The sequence below is a fragment of the Anoplolepis gracilipes genome, unplaced genomic scaffold (assembly GCF_047496725.1).
Source record: "Anoplolepis gracilipes unplaced genomic scaffold, ASM4749672v1 Contig20, whole genome shotgun sequence".
NCBI classification, from domain to species: Eukaryota; Metazoa; Arthropoda; class Insecta; order Hymenoptera; family Formicidae; genus Anoplolepis; species Anoplolepis gracilipes.
Window position 1 is genome coordinate 439,856 of NW_027328668.1, and position 15,806 is coordinate 455,661.

Genomic DNA, 15,806 nt, shown 5'->3' on the forward strand with positions numbered 1-15,806 from the left:
TCCTATGGATGTCTTATATAAGATCTTCGTAGGACATGCTACATAGGATATCCTCAAGTAATCATACGGATAATTTTTTAGTCTGGATCAAAATGGGATCATTTCGATCAAATCAGGATATCCTGTGGAGATCTTATGCTATGTGGGACTATTCTTAATGGCGATTAATTTTTTGTAAAGAACACTTTTAGACTAGAATATTCGACTCTTTTTACTTCACATATTTGATTATACTTTGATTATATATTTTCAAACGGATTTCACATATTTTTGTAAAGCTTATACTTTTATTTTGCATTTGCTGACAATAAATTTTTTGTAAAGTTATATTTGATGACAATTAATTTTTTTATAAAGAACAGTTTTGGAGACATTATTTTTTATGAGGATTAAATTTTTATAAACAGCAGTTTTGAAGACATTTTTATTTTGCATTTGCTGGCAATACATTTTTTGTAAAGTTATATTTGATGACGATTAAATTTTATATATATGTTTTTTGTAAAGAACAGTTTTGTATATTTTTTTTATAGCAATTAAATTTTTGTAAAGAGAATTTTTGAAGATTCTATTTTTTTATGACAATCAATATTTTGTAAAAAACACTTTTAGAAAAAGATACACTTAACGCTTTCTTTTACATCTTTAATGTCTTTTTTAGATAAGATTTCACATATTTTTGTAAACTTATTTTATTGAACTCGATGACGATGAGTTATTTATTTATAAAGTACATTTTCAATGATACTATTTTTGATGATATTAATTATAATTATTTTATATATAAAATAAACATATTGCATGCGCATATATCGCACGTATAAATTGAATATATTAGCAAATATGAAATTGGGGACAGTGTGGCTACATTCGCTGCGTCGTCGGTTGCGAACAATCGCAACGTGGGTACAAGCCCACTAAAAGCCCATATGTCTCATTGAAGTTTTTTATAGGTATAAGAATGTATTGTAAATAGGAAAATGCAAAAACAACGAGTGTGTAGCCAATATTAAATAGCATATATATTGCACAAAATTCAGAAAAAATATAATAAATACTGAACAACGAAATTATTACATAAAACAGTACATTTATATCAAATTTTCACATAACATCAAATAATTAATTTTATTTTAAAACTATAAGTCTCTACTTTGAAATGCATTTTTCAGATCGTGAATTTATCCTTTCCTCCTCCACCGTCTCTTCAAAAATAACGTATTATTAAGTATTATTTTAAAAAATTGTATAGCTTAATGCACGAAATAAATTAATCTTTTTCGCAAATAATGATCGTAAAATTAAGACTTTATGTTAAAAAGAGCTATTCACACACACATACATATGCACGAATGCAAACACGCGCGCGCACACACGCGTATACACACACACACACACACGCACACGCACACACACAAATAGACACACACACACATTTCCTCAATCACTTACCCACACTGTGCGCGCGCACACTCACACACAAAAATATAAAACTTAGGCTATCAGTTGACGTCTAAGAGGACTAATTTACCATATACTAAAAATGTTCAGGAATTACTCTTTAAAGGTGAAATCTTATAACTCGAAAATACCGTACTGCAAAAATATGGGAGCACAGCAGTCAGCAATTTTAAGGGGGCTAATATAGTAGAAATTTTTAGAAACCATTCTTTGAAAGTAAAATTTAATATTTTTAAAATTCTATAATACAAAAGTATCTGTCCTGAGCTATTGTTCAATGCTTCTAAGGAGATTAATATGAGTCCGAAGCTATTGGTCAACGTTTCTAGGGGGGATTAATTTACAATTATATTTTAAAACTCAGTTCTAAGAGATAGTTTTCGAAAATTCTTATTATTTGATAAATTATCTGCTAAAAAACGTTAACTAACCATCTAAGTTATTTGCTATCTTTGCGGTATTTTTGAGTTATTAGATTTCACCCCTAAAAATTGATTTCTGAAAATTTTTACTATGTAATAAATTAGATCCCTTAGAAACGTTAACTAACGGCCCGGTTTCATATTTTTGCGATGCGGCATTTTTAAGTAATTAGATTTCACCCTCATGGGGTTGTTTGTTACAATTTTTACTATGTGGTAAATTAGCTCCCTTAGAAACGTTAACTAACGGCCCAGGTTTCATATTTTTGTGATACGGCATTTTTAAATAATTAGATTTCACTCTCAAAGGGTGGTTTGCTACAATTTTTATTATGTGGTAAACTAGCCCCCTTAGAAAAGTTAACTAACGGCTTAGGTTTCGTATTTTTATGATACGGCATTTTTGAGTAATTAAATTTCACCCTTAAAGGGTAGTTTGTTACAGTTTTTACTATGTGGTAAATTAGCTCCCTTAGAAACGTTAACTAACGGCCCATGTTTCATTGTATTTTTGCGGTACAGTATATTTAAGTAGTTAGATTTCACCCCCAAATGGTGATCTCTGAAAATTTTAACTATGTGGTAAATTAGGCCCCTTAGCGACACTAACTAATCATCTAAGTCCCATGTTATTGTGGTACACATTTTTTTAGTTATTGAAATTTACCTCAAAGAGATGGTTTTTTACAATTTTTATATTGTAAATTGGCTCCTTTAAAAACGCCCTTAACTATTGACGTAAGTCTCATATATTTGCGGTACGGTATTTTTTAGTTGTTAGATTTTATCTTAAGGAGTGGTTTTTTAAGATTTTTACTATATGGTAAATAAATTCGTCCCCTTAGAAATATTAATTAACTGCCAGGTTTCATATTTTTGCAATATGCCATTGTCCAAATTCGAAAGTTGCGCACGGCATTGCCGTTTTCGCGCGCGACAGTGCCGTTAGCACCACTTTCCAGCCTAGCAGCATTCAAGTGAATCTGAAAAATATAAACCCATTCTTTGACTATATAAGTATGGACTGCTAATACTCCCACTTTTCCCATTAGAGCACGTAAGAGGTCTTTCAGCCAACATTCATTGACAGGTCAAATACCAAAACCCCGGGAGATTCAAATCATAAAGTAATATTAATTGTAAAAACAGTAATAATACTTTAAATTTTATTAGATATAATATGAAAAAATTATTAGATATGATATTTATTATATTTTTTCTTTTATTTTTTACATTTTATAAAATTTTTATATACTTATCCTATTAACCAGAAAAGATAACAGTTTTCGCGTTTTAGCGTGTGCCTCACGAATATTTTGTACTGATTTAACGTACTTTCTTTGCCAAAATAACTTAATTTAACTTTAAAAAAAATGCTTAATATTAACTTAATTATGAAATATTTATGATTTTCCATAAGATTCATATCTTTTACATGATAATCAAAAATAATAAATATTTTGGACATATTAATGTATCTTAAGGTAAGTATAATCACTTTTGCATAACGTTCTTAATTTTTAATTCATTTTTTAATCTAAAAAAATTGAATATTTTTTCCGCAACTGTTAAAATTGTTAGTGTATCCACTTTCGGATATCCCAAAAAGCCGAAACTCTTTCTTTTTATAAATGAGGATGGTACTTCGTCACATTCATTTAATAATTGACAACAAGTATTACATTTAATCTTTTTTAATATTTGTTTTTCAATGAAACCTGCAATATATTCGGCTGCGCAGATACAGAATTTATTATATGCAAGGGTATGTCATCTATATCGTACCCTGTATTTATTTCATTTAATTTTTCAATATTTATTTTTTAGATAGCAACAAACATGACGTCACATTTTAGTTCGTTTTATCGTTGGTATTTTATAGCGCTGTAAGCACTTTACTGTTGACATCCAACCTAAAGTTTGCGTCAGCAGTCCATACTTATATAGTCAAAGAACCCATTGAAATATATACCATACTGGAATGAGCACTGCCATACCGCCACCACGGTTACCACGGCCACTAAGAGATAGCTGAATTAAGACGTTTCTATCATGCCTGAAAATATATGTATACTTCAATGATCTACACTATAAAAAAATTCTAAAAAAATTCTGTAAAAAATTTTTTTTAAATTTGAAGAAAAATTTATTTTAAATTATATATGGAAACGTTATACTTATATACAAATAAACTTAAATAAATAATCATTAAGAAAAACGGCCAATAATCGAGCAAAATTTAAATATGTTGGAAAAATTATATAAAATTTATTGTTTTAAATTTTGAAACATATTAAAAGTAAACGTTTCGGCTGTACGCAGCCTTTTTCAATATCATTTTTACGTGTATATAGTGAGACACAAAAAACTAAAGCTAGATAGCATGTCCACTGGGTCACATTAATATAAAAATTCTAACGTCAATGTACAAATAAAGATGAACCAACATTACAGATTCAACGCAAAACAAAGTCCACGCGAAACGCAGGTCTCACACAATAATTGTTTAGACAACACGCGACGATCATTTTTTTCTTCGTAGGACAATCATTCCTTCTTCGGTAGAGAGCGAGAAACAATAACCGTCCACTGCTGACGAATCATGTGTTTTTTCAAAAAAGCGCGAGGCCGTGATTTCTATGAAAAAGAAAAAAGCAAAAAGGAAGAGTCTCACTATAATGATCGCTCAAAATAATGTCGTGTTACAAATGTGAAGCTGAAATAAAGATTTCGAGCTTACTTTCTTTGTCCATAATGACTTTAAAAAAAAACTTATCTTCTCACAAAATGCTCTTACAAAAGATAGAGAAACAACTCATCTCTCCAACAAATTCGCAACTAAACTATTAATGCTAATCTAAAGGTCAAGGAACAACCTTTCTGATATTCAGACAAACATCCTGCTTTTCGAAATTATCATCGTCTAACAAACAAGTTTATTATGTGTTTTTTAGTTCCTGTAATATGTCAAAATACGATTCATTTAACAATTCTGTATCTTTATTTGAATTTAATCCGTTATTCTGATTCCTAATATGTAACATTTCCAAAATAAGTCTCTTGTGATAGTTAGATTCATAATCCAAAATTTCCACATCGTCCCAATTAAATGTTTTTCTTTTAATATGTGTTCCGAGTAGTAATGAGGCAGGTATGGCCCATCAAAACAAACCCCCACCACTGCGCCCTCGGGCACCGCGGGCGGTGTCTGGTGTTTTCCCCCACCACCACCAGGACTGACAGGAAAAAAAAGTGGTGGTTGGAGGGGGAAGGGTTCGCGCTCAGGTAAGAAAAATTTATTTTTTGGAAAAATTTTCTGGTTTTCTCGGGACTTGAACCTGGGTCCTTCGTATTGCTGATCCTGGTTCTGGTATGCTGAGTTAAATAAGAACTTACTAAAGTAAAGGTTAGATAAGGTATTTATGTTACGTAGTGGGGCAGGTATGGCTCTTGGGCCGATATCGGTTACGGTGCTGGTAAAGGGAGGAAAAAGCGCTTTGACGTTCTGCAAGCGGGGCAGGTATGGCTCTTGGGGCGATATCGGTTACGGTGATGGTGGTGGGACGGAAAAGCGCTTTGGCGTTCTGCACGTGGGGCAGGTATGGCCCGTCAAAACAAATGACGTCACATGGTAGTTGAGTATAACGTCATGCCTGTGAAAATGAAAAAAAAGATAATAACACAGGAACGTGCAAGTTCTGTCAAACGCGATGGTATGACGCAACGAAAGAAATAGTATTATCGGTGTCTTATATTACGATGAGCGCCTATTGTTGAAAGAGGTTGCGGAACATCCTCTTTCAACAATAAAAGTAACGGAACTACTTATATGTAAAATGGGAAAGAGAAGTGGGTGAAAGAAATCGACAATAGATTTAAATGTACAAATATGTAACGTTTATATTTAAAATTTTTCACAAAATCAAAATTATTCAAGAAGTTTTTACAAATTAAATAATTGAAGAAAATATTCCTGGGATAATGATTATAATTTTCGTTTTGTTACTATCATATGTACAATTTGATTGAGGTAAAGCGAGCTTATTTCTAAAAATGTTATTTCAAAGTATATATTGAGAAATAATAAATCTTTTAGCTGAATGCGAACGTTACGTTCTATTTCCTTGCTATTACTATTGATCAGAAGTTTTATAATACTGCTATTAATGTTACTATTGATAGGAAGATTTATCTCTATTTCGTTTATTAGATATCGCGCACATTCGTTGACACTGTTGGAAATTAAATTTAGTTGATTCAAACGAGCGTTTACACATCCAACTATATTTTCCAGTCCCAGAAAGGTTGCTTTCTGCATTACCGCAACGCTGTAAGTTTTCCGTTTCTTCGCTGTAGGTCCGTTTGCGTTCGTATCCTCGATGTTTTCAGAAGGAAGATCTTCTTGCACGTTTTCGCGATACACTACTAGCACAGCTCTAGCACCATATGCGGTAGTAAAATTTATAATTATTTTGTCGATGATAATCGTACTCTGTTTAATTTTATCACCGTTTAAGTACAAAGACATCTGTTCCATGTTTTCTTGAAATTTCTGCCACGATTCCATATCGAAGCAAATTCCTTCAGCGCTATGAGATGATAATTTAACAATCGGTAGAAAATCCAGTTCCTCTCCATCCGACGCCATAAGGCCCACATGAATTTTCTTCGTATAGGATGAATTCAGGCCATATGTTGTAGATAACAACATACGTTGTAGTTCGATTTTTCCCACGAAATTACATTCTGACTAAGAAGCGCTGACTGAATACAAGGATTTCTTGAAATTTGAAATTTCCTTACGATTGTCCATGATAGTTGCTTCTGCGTAGAAAATCGAAGTTCGAATAATCACGCTCAGAATACAAACAAAAACAACGAACTTTTACAGTTGAACTTGCTAGTTCGGATGGCAGGAAACGACTGAACTTAATTTTCCCGAATACTTAAATTAGAAAGATGAAATAGAAAAGTGGTGAGGAAAATGCGCGCGCAGAATAATAAAAAATTATATGTGTATGGAATTTTAAATCAATTTAAAAAATAGATTATAAAAATGTACGTTACCCTCCATAGTTTGCCTGTGTCGCACCTAAAGTTCAGAGAATAATATTTGTATAACGTAGTTTTACAAAAATCATGAAAAATATAATAAAAGAAAATTTTTCATATATATATATATATATAAATAAAATTGTATTCAATATAAATTTAGACAAAGAATTTCTAAAAAGTGCCAAAAAAAAAACAAAACTTTGCGTCACATATAAAAGTTATAAAAAAAAGATATTTATTTATTACTTGTTGGCTTTTCCAAAATTTTTTCACGACATATTTCTTATAGCTAGCCGCCGGGAAAATAAAGAAAATAATAAAGATTACTTCGCGTAACAAAAAAAAAAATAGGAATAAGTGTTTATTGTTTGTTGGGTTTCCCGAAATTTTTTTCACAACATATTTCTTATAACGTGCCGCCGGGAAAATAAAGAAAATAATAAAGATTACTTCGCGTAACAAAAAAAAAAAAAGGAATAAGCGTTTATTGCTTGTTGGTTTTTCCGAAATTTTTTTCACGACATATTTCTTATAAATAGTCGGCGAGAAAATAAAGAAAATAATAAAGATTACCGAAATTTTTTCACGACATATTTCTTATAACGAGCCGCCGCGGAAATAAAGAAAATAATAAAGATTACTTCACGTAACAAAAAAGGAATATTCGTTTATTACCGTACGTAACAAGAAAAGAAATGTAAACGTGGAAAATAGATTATTTCCAAAACTTTCTTTGAACTTACCGTTAATCCATCATAAAAGAAGAAAATATAATAATAAAACATTCTTTCGAAAGTTTTGCATTGTATTGTCCTATCGCATTTTGTTTAACAATCCGACCAATGCAAAATCAAAGAATTTTCCCCTCTTCCTAAAGAGGCGTTTTCTTTAAAATGTATAAATATGGTTCTCCGTATTGGAAAAAGTACATTTCAAGTTCCGAATTTGAATTTTATCCATCACGCGAGTTACAGTGCAAATAATTAATTATCATGTCGAATCTTAAAAACGTTGTAGAAATTTGCCTTTCACTGGTACAAAGTTTATGCGGCCAGAAATTTGACAAATTGTTATCGGGATTAACAAGCGACGACGAAAAAAATTATAGCGTCTTCAGAAAGTTCGCTGGCGAGTGTCCTAGCGTGGTGCTCGCAGTATTATTCCGCCTAGGGCATTTTTGCAATTTTCGCGAACTTTTGAATATCGCCGGAGAAGTTATCGAATCGCGGATCTGTTTTGATGAGGAAGAGAGCGATGCTGGTGGGCACATAGAATTTCTTCGGCTGCATTTTCATCGATTTCTCCAGAATTCGAATGGTAAGTTTTTATTTTTACTTTTATCGGGTTTAAAATTATAAAAATATGTTATTTAAATCAAACAATTTTTAGACTCAACGCGCCCGATCGCGATCGCGAGAGTCGAAGGAAATCGTCACCCTCGAATAAACGAAGATCGAACCGGTAGATTAAGTTTACGCAGGAGACATCAAGCAGACACGTCGCCAGAGGCGGGACCTTTACGTAAGTTTTAACACATATTTTATAGCGTTGGTGAAAAACAAAATATTATTTTTCAAATTTTAAAATACCGTACATTTCAGGACGGGCTCGCATAGTGTTAACTCCAGAACCTCCTGTTATCGATTTAACGGAGGGGGAAGAGAATGACACAGAGGAACCGCTTTCTGGAGAAGTTAGCTCGATTGATGAAGTGGTCATATTCTCCCAGATTGCAAGTAAGTAAAAAATATTACATCGAATAAAAAAAAATAGCGCGAAAAATTTTTTAAACAAGAGAAATAATACAATATTTTTTAGATTACATCGCAACAAATGAAGAAGTACGGAATGAAGAGGCAGAAATAGAATCGGATGAAATGACTGAGGAAGAAGAAGAAGAAGAAGAAAAAGAAGAAGAAGAAGAAGAAGAAAAAGAAGAAGAAGAAGAAGAAAAAGAGGAAGAGGAAGAGGAAGAAGAAGAGGAGGAAGAGGAGGAAGAGGAAGAGGAGGAGGAGAAAGAGCAAGAGGAGGAAGAGGAAGAGGAAGAAGAGGAGGAAGAGGAAGAGGAGAAAGAGGAGGAGAAAAGAGGAGAAAGAGGAAAGAGGAAGAGGAGGAGGAGGAAGAGGAGGAAGAGGAGGAAGAAGAAAAGGAGGAAGAGTAAGAGGAGGAAGAGGAAGAGGAGGAAGAAGAAGAAGAGAAAGAGAAAGAGGAAAAAGAGGAAGAAGAAGAAGAAGAAGAAGAAGAAAATGATATAAATGACGTGTCGATGATAGAAGGTAATAACTTAACATATTCTTTAGTTCTTCTCTTACGTTTAAATTTTATTTTAATTTAAAAAATTTTACTATGAAACTTTTACTCAACAACTATCGTCTCCGACATTTCATACACGCCGATGTACGATCCCTAAAGATATACCGGCGTAACAGAAGGTTGAAGAGAGAATATTAAGACGAGTAAGTTAGCTTAACATAAATAATAACATAAATAATAACGTAACAATTTTACATTATTAAAAAAATTTAAACGTAAGAGAGAAATATTTTACGAAATATTTCATCAAAATAATTTAATTATTCTTATTTTTCACAATACAGATCGGGGGTGGAAGAAGCGGCGAAATACAACGTCAACAAGATCAACATCAACAAGTACGCGTAGGAGAAGAAGAAAATCACTCGCATGCAGATGAGGAAACACTTGACGCTGTGGAAAACGAGCCTGATAGAAGAGAAGAGGAGGGTGTATATACTGGCGATCAGGTAGAAAATAATTTTAGAAGTATTGTATTATTATCGGAAAACGTGCGCCAATTTAGAAATTTCGGTATAGAGGGACGCGAAATTAGTTTTCGTATTCGACCCGTACCCGAGGGAGCTAATGTATATAACTGGCTAGAGAACGCGTTTCGGGAACTTCACACGTACGTAACGCGTTCATGCGTACCAGGTGATTACGTCGGGATGACTTTTGATTCCGGAAATTTTACGTGTGGACCCACAAGTATATCGTTCCGACCATTTCGCGACTTGACTTACGAGAATATTTGGAATCTTGTAAGTTCGTTAGCGCAAAGTTGCGACGGTCATGATATAGCTCTAGCGTTTAATATCCGCGTTTCTAAAGTTACTCCTCCTCAGGGACGCGGACGTAACGCACTTACGCGGGATATTATTGTTAAGCGTTCGATTTTAACGATTTCCAATTCGGACAATTTATGTCTCCCTCGTGCGCTTGTATCCGCTCAAATTTTTAACGAGCGTGGAAATTTGCGCACGGGAGAGTTACATGAAAAATGGAACGCAGTGAGACGACAAAACTCTGTGCTACAACGCGACTTAGCATTGTGAGGAATGCAGGTGTCACGATTCCTGAGGAAGGAAGCGGAATTCCCGAATCAAACGCTTTCAACAATATCTCGCCGGGGATAATATTGCTATAGTGATATATAATATCGTTACTTTTGGTCGGGGCGGTAAATCGTTGTACAACGGGGTTGAATTTTTAGCCTCTCTACAGAGAGAGACAAGTACGTGCTTAAATATATTATTTCATCTGGACATAAAGCATTTCGACGTAATTTTTAATTTAAGGGCTGCCGCGGGTGGGCGAAGAAGGTTACTACGTTCCGTATAATTTAAGTTATCGCTCCAATAAGGGGGAGCATCGATGCTCTAACAAATGTCCGCGATGTAACGCGATGCCGCCGTGCGAGCAAACAGATACGCCACATATTAGGTGCGATAATTGTGGACGGGGATTTTTTAATCGTGAGTGCTTGGAGCGTTACCGTGCGCGGAAATCATACGATGGAAAATCGCAAAAAAGCGTTTGCGAAATTATACGATTTTGTAATGATTGCGGCCGGTTAATTTAAAGAAATAAACAACACGAATGCGACATGGTTTATTGTGCCGTGTGTCATTCTTTACAATCGCTGAACCACCTTTGTTATATGTTACCTATTCGGCGCGGCGATAATTCCAATCCTTATTGTGCGGAATTTATCGAAGAGAATGGGGAGCAACAACAACGGAGGAACGGCGGCGAAAATAATTGTATACCCGCACGTAAAAAAAGCCGCGTAGCATTCGTGTTTTACGACTTTGAGACGAGGCAAGACGAAACGCTCCAAGGTACCACGAATGTAAAAATTCACGTGCCTACGCTCTGCGTCGCTCATCAAATTTGCGAGTCATGCGCGGAAATAAATGAAACTTCGGTGCGATGTCGTTGGTGCGGGATTCGGGAATATATATTTCATCGTAATCCCGTGCAGGAATTTGTAGATTTTGTAACGCGTCCGACAAAATATTTTAAACAAATAATTTGTATCGCACATAACGCTAAATCGTTTGATGCTCAATTTATTTTACATCATATCGTGGAAAACCGTATCTCGTTAGAGGCGCAAGTAATTTTAAACAGAACGAAAATAGTTGTATTAACAGTGGGACGTACAAAATTTATCGATAGTGTTAATTATATGCCGATGCGTTTATCCGAATTACCCAAGGCTTTCGGTCTGATGGATATTTCAAATAAAGGTATTTTTCCTCACTTATTTAATACTATCAATAATCAATCTTATGTCGGTCCACTGCCCGATGTACAATATTATTCACCTGATTCCATGCAGGTGAAAGAACGCGAAAAATTTGCAATACTGTACAATCGCTTGATTGTACGATTATTTAATAAAATTTTCTTTCACGAGAAACGTATTAAACATACCGACATGTAATGTTTAAACATGTAAACCTTTGTGTAATAAAATATAAAAAAATACATTGTACTATTACTTAATAAAAATTAATTATTACCTTAATTATATGTAATAAGAATATTGATTTTTGTAATAGAAATCTGCATCAATAAATGTGAGCAATTTTATTTTTAGTCATCTATTTCTTTCACCCACTCCTCTTTCCCATTTTATATATAAGTAGTTCCGTTACTTTTATTGTTGAAAGAGGATGTTCCGCAACCTCTTTCAACAATAGGCGCTCATCGTAATATAAGACACCGATAATACTATTTCTTTCGTTGCGTCATACCATCGCGTTTGACAGAACCTGCACGTTCCTGTGTTATTATCTTTTTTTTCATTTTCACAGGCATGACGTTATACATGGTCAACTACCATGTGACGTCATTTGTTTTGACGGGCCATACCTGCCCCACGTGCAGAACGCCAAAGCGCTTTTCCGTCCCACCACCGTCACCGTAACCGATATCGCCCCAAGAGCCATACCTGCCCCGCTTGCAGAACGTCAAAGCGCTTTTTCCTCCCTTCACCAGCACCGTAACTGATATCGGCCCAAGAGCCATACCTGCCCCACTACGTAACATAAATACCTTATCTAACCTTTACTTTAGTAAGTTCTTATTTAGCTCAGCATACCAAAACCAGGATCAGCAATACGAAGGACCCAGGTTCAAGTCCCGAGAAAACCAGAAAATTTTTCCAAAAAATAAATTTTTCTTACCTGAGCGCGAACCCTTCCCCCTCCAACCACCACTTTTTTTTCCTGTCAGTCCTGGTGGTGGTGGGGGAAAACACCAGACACCCTCCGCGGTGCCCGAGGGCGCGGTGGTGGGGGTTTGTTTTGACGGGCCATACCTGCCCCATTACTACTGTTCCGAAATAACCGAATGTCTGTCTGAACTTAGTTTTATGTTATTAATATGTTCTTTTATGCGTGTCTATAATTGTCTCTTAGTTTGTCCCACATATGACGCATTACAACCATTACAATTTATTTTATATATGACATTTGAATTCGTCATGAAAAGATTCTTGTCTTTTTGTACTTTTATAAATTTATCCAATTTATTCCAGTATCGATATCCTATTAGAAATTCTGCTTTTTCAATCTTTGAAACTATATATATAAAATTTAAATAATTTTAAATAATTTTTATATTAACTTTTAATTTCTTTACTCATGTTTTTGAAAATATATTATTTAATTAAAAATAAAATTTAACAAATTAAACTAGATTATGTTACAGATGATATCTTTCTTAATCTTTCTTAAATCAATGTTTTTAGAATGAGTAGTACATATAGTCACGTGGTTGCCTTAGTTAGTCAGATAAAGACAACAACGTCCTAATTCAACTATCGCAATCGCACAATCTTGGCCGCCAATCAGAAACGCAGTGCTCATTCCAGTATGGTATATATTTCAATGTATGAACCTGATTCGCCAACCTAGCGGCGTACCAGTGAAACTGGAAAACATGGCGGACATCCGTATGAATGACACATTTTCAGCAGAAAAATAAAATGAAAATCAAAATCTCTGCATCAGATGCATGTATCAATGTCATTTTGGTACCGTTATGTTCGGAAAAATTCATATTTTCGATTGATATGTTCAGCTTTCGAAAATATGGTCCGATTTACGAAATATTTTAATTCATTTTCTGAAAGTGTCCTCGTTCCGATATATGATACACAGTAGAGTTCGCCTTTTCAGTAAAAACGAAAGATTTAAAAAGATACACTTAACGCGAGACGCTACCGCATCTCTTGATTTGTATTATTGGGCAAACATTTCTCGAGAAAAAATCATTTTTTATGAAACCTTGTGATTCTGCAATTCTAGATATTTATACTGTAAATCTTGAACAAACTTAGTAGTTTAAAAATATATTTATTATTAGAAATTAAATGCAAAACAATGTTATTGCCATATAAAGATAATAATATGCAGTAATTTTTCCTTTGTTACACATGTAAATAAAATTTTAATATTTTTCAAACTATTTTGTAATAAACTCTCTCGCAGTGCAAAAACATTATTGTATTTAAATAATTAATTATTGAAATTTTGTATCAATTATTTCATTAAAGTTCTATTTATTTCTGATTAGTGCTAAATAATGGTGTGATAGTAACGATTTACTATTACGTATAGTTATCAGAATGTTGCTAAAATATTAGCATTTTAAAGTGTTAAATAATGTTTTATTATTAATTTGTTTGCAAATCTAAAACGAGATTTTGATTTATTATCTATCTATTTTTAAATATTCAATTTCAATTGATTCTGCTGTCGCAGTCTTTATTTAAATAACTGACAGTTTATATACATATATATATGTATATATATTAGAGATGGGCATTATTCGAATGCATTTTTATTTAGTTTGTTATTTAAATAAAATTTTATTTATTATTTGTATTATTCATTATTTATATTATTCATTATATACATTATTCGTTATTGCTTCATTCGTTATTTGCTATTCGTCATTTGCATTATATTATTTTACTTTCCGTTTATGTTATCTATTATATATTATGTAGTTTTTACAGAATAGTAATTAATAAAATTATAATATTAACATTATTGTTATTATAATATAGCAATATTATTTAAATTTCCTAAATATAAAAATAATTAAGAGAGAGAGAGAGAGAGAGAGAGAGAGAGAGATAGAGGGAGGGAGGGAGGGAGAGGGAGAGAGAACAGCAAGCATTATGTGTACTTTGATTTTCTTCCATTTTTTGATAAATTTATTTTAATAAATTTATTTCGGTTTTTATTTCTTTTGTCAGTTTTATAGTAATTTTTTTGTAATATTTTTTGAAAATAAAACGTTCTTAATAAAAAATATGCAAACAGCTTTATTATCATAATTATATAAATAATTGTTATTTTCATATTAAATGATTATTATTATATGTATTTAATATGATGCAATATAATTATTTAATTGTTTGTATTATTTATGTGAATAAAAAATAACACGAACATATTAGTTAAATAATTATTTAGATAAAAATTTATTTAAATACTTATTTAATTGAATATATTTTTATTTGAATAAAAATGTATTCGTCATTTATAAATAAATTATGTTTTGCTTCTATTATTCGTTATTTATTATACGAATAAAATTTTGCCCACTTCTGATATATATATATATTTTGCTTTTTTCAATTCAATGTTCAATAATTTTATAAAATAAAATAATAAAATATTAAATAATTTTTTGGACTTCCGGTTGGATCGTGAAGAAGCACGCAAGCGAGTTACGGATAGAGTGTGAAAAAACGATGAAAAGTAGAGACGAAAGATTATAGGCGAGAGAAAAAAGAAGGGATAAGAGAGAGGTAGCGATAGGGAAGCCGGGGAAAAGAAGGAAAGGTGGAGGAGGAAGTAGAAAAAACGATAGAGGAAAAAATAGATAAGGTAATTGCAGGAGAGGTTAAGTGAGTGTAATAACTATATATGTAATACTACTATATTGTTAACGGAAGTCGAGAAACTGTAGCCAACATTACGGTGCGGACGATACTTCGTGTCTCGCTCTAGCAAGGAATATTGTGCGATGTGCGCATGTGCTGATATATATATGTATATATATATATATATATATATACAGGGTGTCTCATAACTAATTTCTATTCCATTTAACCCGCTCTACCCACTAACGAGCCAACGCTCGTGAGTGGGTAGAGCGGGTTAAATGGAATAGAAAAGTCCTGTACCATTTTGCGATTTTCAAAATAATTATTGAGAAATTAATTTACAAAGATCGGCAAATCCGGCGCGAGTATCAGCCTGCCGCAAAAAAGATGGCGAGAAGGACGGCCCTAAGGACGATCGCTAAGCGCGCGCGGCGAAAATAGGCGCCATTGCCTCGCGGTTACCAGGGGCATAGACGAAAAGCGTTGATAAGAACAATAGATTAGCGATTATTATTTAGCGACCGGCCTAGCGGTGAGCTGTCCTTCTCGCCATCTTTTTTGCGGCGGGCTGATACTCGCGCCGGATTTGCCAATCTTTGTAAATTAATTTCTCAATAATTATTCTGAAAATCGTAAAATGGTACAGGACTTTTCTATTCCAT

The 15,806-nt window shown here is 33.2% G+C and overlaps 1 protein-coding gene across 1 annotated transcript; it reads right to left on the minus strand.

Moving 5' to 3' along the window:
• Window positions 1-766: 766 nt before the first annotated feature.
• On the minus strand, window positions 767-13,789 carry LOC140675655 (uncharacterized). The gene has a single exon (XM_072910261.1). It carries the CDS (start codon window positions 6,592-6,594, stop codon window positions 5,869-5,871), a length of 726 nt encoding a protein of 241 aa, XP_072766362.1. The 5' UTR covers window positions 6,595-13,789; the 3' UTR covers window positions 767-5,868.
• Between the last annotated feature and the right edge of the window lie 2,017 nt (window positions 13,790-15,806).